Here is an 11,256-nt window from a genome sequence, read left to right on the forward strand (position 1 = left end):
ATGAATAAAATAGTTAATAAATAGTGTCCGAAATATCATCTTCTTCATCCAATAAATTTAATATCCGTTAGCTTATTTCAATGCATTAGAATCATCCACCAAATATATCTTCTATCCCCATTATAGCTCTAACCAAAGAATGATTATAGAATACTTTCTATTCTCCACCACCATTTTCTTTTATTCCATCTATTGTTTTCCCTTTGCTCCAATCCAACATGTAACCTTCAATTTCAATTGCATGCTAATTATGATACATGAAGGAAGCTTGCTTTGCCCATATGGAATTATAATCCACAAATTACAATATACTATGCCACCCTTCCTTTTCGAGCACGGTTGATTTCAATTTCTCCATGATTCCGATAAGAATCATGAATGAAACCATGAGTTGTCAACCAAATGGCTTAACCAGCTTGAGCTATTTTATCACGGGTTCGATGAATTGAGCTAATCGAAGCTAAGGCGAGCTTCATCTTCATGAAATGAGATTGAAGACTAACCCGTAAAATAAGGGGTGGCGATGGTAGCAAGAAACCACAATCCTCATATTCTCTACCCAAACCGAAGCGTAAAAAAAGGATCCTATCGATTTATTTGGTAAGGATGACAATTACAATCTTCCAACGAGTTTTTTTATTCGAATTGTTCTATTTGGGAGGTTTTTCTTTTTGGCTTGACGGGTAGTTATTGGATATAGTATTTGTGTCCCTGTTCTAATTTTGCCATGATTCTGTTAAGTTTAATTTTTTTTTTATATATAATAAGAATTTTCAATATATTATATAAAAATATAAGAGAATATAATATAAATGGTGTATCTATCTTTCATAATTTTACTAATGAGTGTCACTTCTTGTGAAGCACTTTTATTTTATTTTTTTGAAAGAGGATGGATTAGCTTATTAAGGTTAATATTTACAAATTGAAACATTAAAAAAAAAAAAAAAACATATGTAACATTATGGACACCTTAAAATTGTAAGGTGGAGAGAAATTCACTCTATTCCATCCAAATAATCCTAAAATTGATCATCTCCCTTGTTTAAATAAACTATCCCATGATCCCATCTCATTCCTTCTCTATTCTCCAACCACCACCCTTAACTTCAAACATGAACCTTTCAATCATCCTACTATGTTTCCTAACACTATCTTCCTCCTCCTCGACCATCGCCACCGCCTTCAACATAACCGATATCTTACAAAACTTTCCGGATTTCATCTTATTCAACACTTTACTTAGCCAAACCGGCATAGCTTCCAACATCAACAGCCGCTCCACCGTCACACTCCTCGCCATAGACAATTCCACCGCGAGCCAACTCACGAGCCGACCAACCGAGACCTTAAGAAACATCCTTAGCATCCACGTTCTCCTAGATTACTTTGATACCTTGAAACTTCGTAACCTTAAGACAAGATCGGTTGATGTCACGACATTGTATCAATCAACCGGTATAGCACAAGGAAGACAAGGGTTTATTAACATAACTAAACTCCCAAACAACCAAATCAGTTTCGCTTCCGATGTTGTTGGAGCGAACTCGGACGTGCGTTTCATTGGAGTTTTAGTTACACAACCGTATAATATATCTGTTATTCATGTTAGTGGCATAGTTATTGCTCCTGGGATTGATGATACACTTATCCCATCTCCCAAACGCCCGGATCCACCGCCAGCACCTGTCCCTGTGCCAGCACCTCCGAGTCCCGATGAGGGTGCGGCGGATGCCCCGGTGGAAGATGATAAAGCTCCTATTCGTGCTCCAGCCCCAGCCCCAGCTCCGGCCCCCGCTCCAGCTCCAGCTTCGGCTGAATCGCCGGAAGATATAGCTCCAAATGTCGATGAAGATTCAGATTCAGATTCAGATTCATCGTCTATAAGAAAGCAAACTATTGTTGGTTTTGTGGTTAGCGTTGTCTTTATCGTGGTAATGCTGACATTTGCATGTTAAGTTGTGAGTGGTGAATTTAGATTTGTTTTGATTGTTATTTTCTAATTCTTATAAGACACTATTATGTCAAATAATGTTTTTAAAGAATATGAAAATCAATACAATATTTTGTCACTTTTAATATCATTGAAAAATCCTAAAGGCTGTGATTTTGTTTTTTAATTTAGGGATTTAGTATAACCCATATGTCATTATCTTATCTTTAAGATATTTGAGCTTTTAGACTCCCACTTTTCCTACTTAGCTCATTAGTGGGTAAAAAATTTGAATTTATTGATTGATTGTAATAGTATAAACAAAAACATTAAAATTTAAGTAGTGAGAAAAATAAAAATTGAAATGATGTTTGTACTATTTTCTATATTCAATTTTGTTTTTTGAAAATCATAAAAGAAAATGCCAATAAAACACTTAAATTAAAGTTTTGGTCAAAAGTGACTCAATTCTCTTATAACCCTTAGATGACTAGCTAGGTCTCTTATTTAGAAAAAGAATGATCTATTTATTATAAAAAAAAATAGAATTGTAAAAACTAAAATCACATAAATATAACTAAATTAAACTTTATTAAGAAAAAAAACTAAATAGATAAAAGAAAAGGGTTTAACTAAAATGAATATACTCTAAAAGAACTATGAATTTCTCTATAGACTTTTTAAAATAAATATAAAAAAATTATCATAATAATGGAAACAATGTGTATAGGTAAAATACAATCAATGAAGATATATCAATTCTTTTCTATCCAAATAATCTAAAAGATAATATTGATTATCAAATCTCTTTTTCGCATCTTATTCACGCGGTTATAGAATTTGTACTTCTTTACTTAGAGTTTCTTCATTTCTCTTGTCCTAATCATTTCTAACATCAATGACTTTGATCTCTTGACGGCTTCACCAACAATGTTGATCAAGGTTTTATTATTATTATTATTATTATTATTATTATTATTATTATTTTTGAAGGTAAGATGTTAGGATAATCCAATCGTCATAACACCTAATTCAATTTAATGCGTTTTAAGTGAGAATCGAATTCGTGACTTTTAGACTCTTATGAATCATTCTTGCCATATCATGAGCTACTTAGTCGGTTGATAATTGTGATTATCATTGTCAAGAATTTCCCTTCTAATCATGTAATGTCGACACAATGGTGCATGCCTCAATCTTGATGGGGTCAATCAAACATTTCCGGTTCCTTTTCTACCTAATCGAGCTCTCTTACCGACCTCAATAAGTGGGCTCTTAAAATGGGACATCCTTAAAGATACAAACATCAAACATCAAAGCAAATATTCTAAAGAAAAGTAGTGAGTCAGATTTTTTAATTCATATTAATGCAAGATCATACTAGTAATGTCTAGGGAGAACAAAAACATTTTGGGGGACCAAAAACAAATTAAAATACATTGAATATATATATATATATATATATATATATATATATATATATATATATATATATATATGCAATGTATCCTTCTCTTCTCACTTTCATTTATTCATTCATTCATTATAAATATATATTTACTTGTGTAGGGGTAAATTTTTTAGTAAAAAATATTTTGACATTAAAATGTATATATAACATGTGAAATAATTTTTAAAATTAATTTAATTGAATTATTATTTTAGAATAAATTAAATTTAAGGTCAAAACAATCATATCAACAATGTGATTTTAGAAAATAATTCTCTTGAAAGATATATAATCCAAATAGCTGGTTTGATGTGAATTATTTGTTATTATTTTCATTTAATCATCAACAAATTAAAATACAAAAGTATTCTATTTATTCACTATAATGTTTTAAAATATTTTGAACATCTTATTCAAATAATAATCTCCTAATTTTTTCCCACATGCTTAATAAATCTACATCCATGGTGCACCAACAAACAGAATATAAAAGTTAAGATAACACAAATGATAATAGTCGATTTCTAAAAGACCAAAAATCTAAGTTGAAATAGAATCATTTCGGTAGGTTTCGTCCTAGCTTCCAAAATTAAAATTAAATATAACAGTATATAGGTTTAAATCATTTATTTTTTATTTAACATTATAAAAATATAACTAATTATTTGCACAAAGTTGCTCAAACATAATTATTTAAAGTTTTTAAATGTTAAGTATTATAGGAAATTTAACAATGATAACTCTTAATATCCAATTACTACATTGTCTTCCCATTATCTTTCTCAAATTAAGGGAAATAACAAACATTCTAAGTTTGATGACAAGTTATAAATTGCCTTTTTGTTTCAAAGTAATATAAATGGTACATATATATACACACAATTAGGACACGAGATTAATTTGACACACGACAACAATATCTGTAAATAAATTCCTAACTCATGTTGTTCCATACAATGGTAGAAATTTATTACTTCAAAAGCTAAGATAGGATTATAGTAACCTAAGTACAAATGTGAGAGATAACCAAGTGGGATAAAAAGATATGAATTTAGGATTGTTGAAACCATGCTAGCCAGAAAGAAGAACTTGTTTATTCCACTACATATGACAAGAAAGAAACTAGAGACCAAACTAGATGATTGGACTAAGAACATTCCAATCAAATCTAGGTTGACAAATATTTATAAGTAATCTTAGCTAGTTATCTCGAACATAAAAGACATTTGGAGTCTTGACAACAATATCATACATGTATATAGAATTGAACCTCGAGAAGTCCCTAGGAAGGGATATGAGATCAATAGAATCATATTTGTGGAACTGAATGAGATCACCATCACCACCATAGTACCTCTCCCAGCCCAGACCCATCAGTATCTGCTCGAGGAATACGTACGACTTCACCACTTGTCCAGTCGGAATGTGCAACAATTCCTTCATCTTGCCAGTCTTGTTGCATGACATTGTTGATGATCTCTTTCTCCTGTCATCACTGGATTGTCGCTCTTCAGGATTCTCCAACTTCATCACCCCGTTATGAAATAGCCACACACCCGACATTGTTTTGAAATTACTAGGTTGTATTCTTGATCAAGTATAGCAAGAGAGAGTGAGAGATCAAATGAATGGATGGGGATTGATGTTTTGGTTTTGGGAGAAATGTCTATATATATATATATATATGATCAGGAGTTGGGGAATATATAAGACATGGAAAACAGTCTTAGTTGGAAGAAGAAAGTAGAGTATGTCTGGCTTCTATTATGCATTAATAGATAGTGTGGGAGCCATATGGCTTAAAATTGAGTGTACATGGATGCCCTTTGTAGACCACTTTATGGGACATGGACTATATCTTCACCTCTTGTGGGTATAATATGGAGATGGGTCATACCAACAGAATCTCTACAGTGTAAAGGACTTTTTTTTACCGGCTGGGAAAGCTTCAATTGATCCAAGCCAAAGCAGTCACAATCAAGGATGGTGTTATTTACTCTAACTTTTATTTTATGTTTTAGTAATGTTGATATTAAGTTGGATTCTAGTTTAATTATGATCAAATAAGATGCGGGTGTTCTTGGTAAGTCCTTAAAATTGTCTCAAATATTCAATCTTGTCATGTAACATGGTTAAATTTCGGTCTTTATTAGAAGAGACATGAATGCTTGAAAATGTTCTTGCAACTAAGAATTATTTGAGATTAAATCATAACCAAATTTGTAATAATTTTAACCTTTATTAGCTTTATTTAAGTTTAAAAACAAAATAATATTCATGGTGAATTAATAATTAGACTTTTAAATATATCTTTGGCATACAAAATTAAATATATATTTATATATTTTGTCCCCCACATGACCCACGTGCGGTACATGTGATTCCTGTTGTAAAGAGGACCTTGAAGATCATTGTCACTGTGAAGTTCTTTGTATGAAAATGATTTATATTACATGCATGTTTATTTTTTTTATGCTTTAGTTTTGCGGCGGATTACTATATATTCCTACGTACATTCATCCGACAAAAAACTTATTTTAGAACCCTATAGAACTGCCTAATTAGGGTTCTAAATTAGGCTCATTCTTTCTTATACTAGTGAATATTGGAATAATTATTTGCAGCAATAATTCTATTTGTCACATTGATCATTAAAAAAAGTAACTTTTTATAAAAGATATGGGTAAGAGAATTTATAATTTTAGGGATATGTATATTTAGATTTACATATATATAATCATTTAATATACTATTTTATATATATTGTAATAAAGATATTAAAAATAAAAAAGTAATATTTTATTATTAAGCAAATATTTATATTACAAACTATATTATTTTCATCTCTAGTTCTTTCCAAATTCAAAACCATGCTTCTAGTACAAAGAAGTTTCTATTTTGTGCGCTTGTCCACACATATTTCCGGCAACAATCGTGCTTCCCTAGATATATTAATTATTAATATTATTATTTTTATAAATGATTGAACTTTTATATATAACAAAATTAGAAAAAGATTGTCTTGGACATATTTGATTGACTATGGTATGTGAATAGATGGTCAAACTTTACTAGTTATTTTTTAGATTTACGGTCCTGTGAATGATCTGTTCTAATCTATGGGTTTGATGGGCTTCACATACGATCAATACTGATGTTCGGACCACCTAATAAATTAATTCGATAAATTTTCTTTAGAAAATCCATTTGTAGTCACCATTTATCAACTTCAATTTCCATATTTGGGTGTCCCACAATACCCATAAGGGTTGTCCTCCCATTGTTAAACATGTTCAGGTTCATCTCCTATATACTTGTTCAATTCAGTCCTTTTATTGGACAATTTTTATTGCTAACTAGCCAATATGATGTTGAGTGGTTATTTTTCTAGCAAACTTTATATTTAAGCATCTTCATTCTTCTTTGTATCTTTATAAAGCCACATACTGGAATGTATAATAAGCACTATTTGGTCCCCTACCCTTCTCCACATTCAATTCTTCTTTCTTTAAAAAATTCAATAAAAAATTCAAATAATCAACCTCCAACTAGTAAACTCTATCCCCCAAACCTTACCATATAAGTACGTGACTCTAGGGTAAGTCGGCAAGCCCTCGGTCTAAGACAACCCATTCCCCAGGGTAGCCAATTTATTTCAAATAGTAATATGTTTAGTCAACTCTATCGTATTTTTAAACCTAAAAGATTATAGTTTAGTTGTTTAAAATAACAATTTAGTGTTCTTATTTAGTTATGAGTTAAAATCTTACTAAAAATCACTTTTTAAACTAGACTTAGGGCAGTAAAAAAAATATCGACATATTTTTTAATCGGGTTGGAACAACCCAAAACTCGGGACCGACATGTAAGTATGTAAAAAATGGGAAACAATATTTATTTTAAGGCAGTTGTATTCTACTCATAAACATTAATAAGTCGTCATTAAATAATAAATTATTATAATAATTTTAATAAATAAGTTATTATGTATAGATAAAATTAACTATAAGTTCATCAAATTGAAAAAAAAAAAATCATAAATACAAAATAAGATAGGAAAGGAAAAGAATAATACAATATCAAATCTAGAAACTTATCAAGAGCTGGCAATTCCCACAAAGGTTATGGGCTTTTGGTCTTAGCTGTTATTTTATCAAGCTTTTTATGATTCGGATTCCTCTCCTCAAACCAATTACTTTTATATTTATACAACAATTATTTTATTTTAATGTTTATTAATTTCGTTTAAGTAAATATTTACTAAATTGGAGAATTGATATTGAATTACAATTCAATTATTATGTTTGAAAAAATTATAGAATTGTAATTTAATTCCAATTCCTATGTTTAGGAAAATGATAGAATTGTATTTCAATTCTAATTCTAATGTTTGTAAAATAAAATATTGGTTCAAAATGTTAACTTTTTAAATATGTTTTCACGTTTTTGTCACGTTTAATACGTTTTTGACATGTTTAACACGTTTTTGACATGTTTAACACATTTTTACACGTTTTTGGCACGTTTAAACACGTTTTTGATATGTTTAACACATTTTCACACTTAAAACACATTTTCACACGTTTAACATGTTTTCACGTTTTTGGTATGTTTAACATGTTTTTTACGTTTTTGGCACGTTTTAAACATGTTTAAAATGTTTAATACGTTTTTCACACGTTTAACATGTTTTTCACGTTTTCACACGTTTAATACGTTTTTGGCATGTCTAACACGTTTTACACATTTTTAACACGTTTAACACGTTTTTTCACGTTTTAGCACATTTAACACGTTTTTCACGTTTTTCACATTTAACACATTTTTCACACGTTTAACATGTTTTTCACGTTTTTAGCGCGTTAAACACATTTTTGGCATTTCTAACACATTTTTCACACGTTTTACACATTTTTGACATGTTTAACACGTTTTTCATGTTTTGGCACGTTTAACACGTTTTTCACGTTTTTCACACGTTTTACACATTTTTGACATGTTTAACACGTTTTTCATGTTTTGGCACGTTTAACACGTTTTCACGTTTTTCACACGTTTTAACACATTTTTCACGTTTTTCACGTTTTCACATGTTTTTCACGTTTTCACATATTTTTCACGTTTTTTCACATTTTCTAACACGTTTTTTACGTTTTTTACACATTTTCATGTTTTGGGCACATTTAACACATTTTTGACATTGTTAATACGTTTAACATGTTTTTTACACATTTTGATAGATTTAAAACGTGTTAAACATATCAAAAACGTAAAGATGTGTTAAACGTATCAAAAATGTGTTAAACGTGCCAAATAAGTGAAAAACTTGTTAAACGTGTCAAAACGTGTTAAATGTGTTAAAAATGTGTCAAAAACGTAAAATACATGTGAAACGTGTCAACAACGTGTTAAACATGTTTAATGTGTTAAAAACGTTTTAAACATGTTATAAACGTTTTAAACGTGTTAAAAACATGAAAACGTGTTAAACGTTTCAAACATGTGAAAATTTGTTAAACGTGCCAAAACGTGAAAAACGTGTCAAAAATAAGGTAAATGTGTCAAAAACGTAAAAAAATGTGTTAAATGTATCGAAAACATGAAAATGTGTTAAAAACGTAAAAAAACATGTTAAATGTGTCAAAAACGTACATTTTCATGTATCTATCACTTTCATTCATTGTATATATTTATAATATACTAACACTAACAAATGGTGACCCACTCACAAGGTTGTTAAATAAGAGAATTTAACTTAGTATTGTAACTCAAGTTCGATAGCACCTTAATATTGAAGTAAGGGCACACATGTACTGCATTATTGCGCTTGAATACTGACAAAATCATGGTATTACAAAAACTTACAAGATGATAAAAATCAATTTATATGATGGTTTTGACAAAATGAGAGTACGTAGTTGAAAGAAAACTGGGATATATTGGTCCACAACATTAGGGCTCATTTATTAAGGCTTGGGTTCAATTAGTGGGATCATTAGCAATTCAAAATACATTACACAATATCATGACCTTTAATAATTGGTAATCGATGATCAATTGAGACTTCTAATACATAATATTGAAACACGAAATCATCAAATTGAAATCATAGGAAGCGTTAATTTGACACACAAAATCACATATGAATATTATAGTGACTACGAGCAAATGTACAATGTGACATATTCAAATTGTTGACCTTGCTAGTAAGAAGAACTTAGTTTATTTCATAACAAAAGTTAGAGATCAAAGTACAAATTTCGATGATAAACATTCCAAGCAAATCTAGGTTGACAGATTTGTACTAGCTAGTTATCTCGAACATGAAAGACATTAGGAGTCTTGACAACAATGTCATACATATATATAGAATTAAACCTCGAGAAATCTCTAGGAAGAGAGATGAGATCAATGGAGTCATACTTGTGGAATTGAATGAGATCACCATCACCACCATAATACCTCTCCCAGCCCAGACCCATCAATATCTGTTCGAGGAATACGTAAGACTTCACCACTTGTCCAGTCGGAATATGCAACAATTCCTTCATCTTGCCAGTCTTGTTGCACGAAAATTTTGACGATCTCTTTCTCCTGTCGTCACTTGGTTGTCGCTCTTCGGGATTCTCCAACTTCATCACCCCGTCATGAAATAGCCACACACCCGACATTGTTTTGAACTTGTACTAGGTTGTTTAATTTGTTATTGTTTTTTGTATTCTTGAACAAGTAGCAAGAGAGAGTGAGAAATCAAATGAATGGATGGGGTTTGATGTTTTGGTTTGGGGGATATCTATATCTATATATATATATGAGGAGTTGGGGAATATAAAAGACATGGAAAATAGTCTTAGTAAGAAGAAGAAAGTAGAGTATGTCTGGCTTCTAGTATGCATTAATAGATATGTGGGAGCCATATGGTTAAAAATTGAGTGTACATGGATGCTCTTTGTAGACCACTTTATGGGACATGGACTATATCTTCACCTCTTGTGGGTTATAATATGGAGATGGGTCATACCAACAGAATCTTTACAGTGTAAAGGATTTTTTTTTGGGAAAGCTTCAATTAATCCAAGTCAAAGCAGTCACAATCAAGGATGATGTTATTTACTCTAACTTTTAATTTATGTTTTAGTAATGTTGTGTTAAGCTGGATTATAGTTTAATTATGATCAAATAAGATGTCGGGTCTTCTTGGCAAGTCCTTAAAATTGTCTCAAATATCCAATCTTTGTTAATTAACATGGTTAATTTCGGTCTTTGTTAGAAGAGGCAGAAATGCTTGAAAATGTTCTTGCAATTAGGAATTCGAGATTAAATTACAACTAGATTTGTAATAATTTTCACCTTTATTAGCGTTATTTTAGTTTAAAATCAAAAGTATTCAAGGTGAATTAACAATTAGACTTTTAAATACAATGAAGATATTTTTGTGTATTTTCCTATATAATCTTTTTAATTATAATTATGTTTGGAAAATACAAAAAATATTTAGTTAGTTTCTATTTATCTCTATCCCAACAAGACATTAGGGTTGATTGGATTCTTTCTAAAGTGCATCTTTGGCATACAAAATTAAATATGTGTTTATTTATTTTGTCCCCACATGAACCTCCCACGTGAGGTACATGTGATTCCTATTGTAAGGAGTACCTTGAAGATCATTGTCATTGTGAAGTGGTTTCTATGAAAATGATTTATATTACATGTATGTTTGTTTTTCAATGCTTTGTTTTTGCGGCGGATTATTATTCCTACATTCATCGACAAAAAGCCTATTTTAGAACCCTATAGAACCGCCTCATTAGGTTTGCTAAATTAGGCTTATTCTTTCTTATACTAGTGAATATCGGAATAATTATTTGCAGCA

At 30.4% G+C, this 11,256-nt stretch overlaps 3 protein-coding genes across 3 annotated transcripts; 1 reads left to right on the top strand and 2 right to left on the bottom strand.

Annotated features, from left to right (window-relative positions):
• The first annotated feature begins 931 nt into the window (after positions 1-931).
• LOC124943016 (fasciclin-like arabinogalactan protein 3) lies at positions 932-1,958 on the top strand. The gene has a single exon (XM_047483583.1). It carries the CDS (start codon positions 1,062-1,064, stop codon positions 1,956-1,958), a length of 897 nt encoding a protein of 298 aa, XP_047339539.1. The 5' UTR covers positions 932-1,061.
• Positions 1,959-4,583: 2,625 nt separating this feature from the next.
• Positions 4,584-4,946, bottom strand: LOC124944048 (flowering-promoting factor 1-like protein 2). The gene has a single exon (XM_047484501.1). It carries the CDS (start codon positions 4,944-4,946, stop codon positions 4,584-4,586), a length of 363 nt encoding a protein of 120 aa, XP_047340457.1.
• Positions 4,947-9,691: 4,745 nt separating this feature from the next.
• Positions 9,692-10,107, bottom strand: LOC124944083 (flowering-promoting factor 1-like protein 2). The gene has a single exon (XM_047484544.1). The coding sequence runs from the start codon at positions 10,052-10,054 to the stop codon at positions 9,692-9,694; it is 363 nt and encodes a 120-aa protein (XP_047340500.1). The 5' UTR covers positions 10,055-10,107.
• Between the last annotated feature and the right edge of the window lie 1,149 nt (positions 10,108-11,256).

The sequence above is a fragment of the Impatiens glandulifera genome, chromosome 6, assembly GCF_907164915.1.
Source record: "Impatiens glandulifera chromosome 6, dImpGla2.1, whole genome shotgun sequence".
Lineage (NCBI taxonomy): Eukaryota > Viridiplantae > Streptophyta > Magnoliopsida > Ericales > Balsaminaceae > Impatiens > Impatiens glandulifera.

Coding starts and splice junctions, on each gene's coding strand:
- LOC124943016 (XM_047483583.1), top strand. CDS start 1,062: ATGATCCCATCTCATTCCTTCTCTATTCTCCAACCACCACCCTTAACT.
- LOC124944048 (XM_047484501.1), bottom strand. CDS start 4,946: ATGTCGGGTGTGTGGCTATTTCATAACGGGGTGATGAAGTTGGAGAAT.
- LOC124944083 (XM_047484544.1), bottom strand. CDS start 10,054: ATGTCGGGTGTGTGGCTATTTCATGACGGGGTGATGAAGTTGGAGAAT.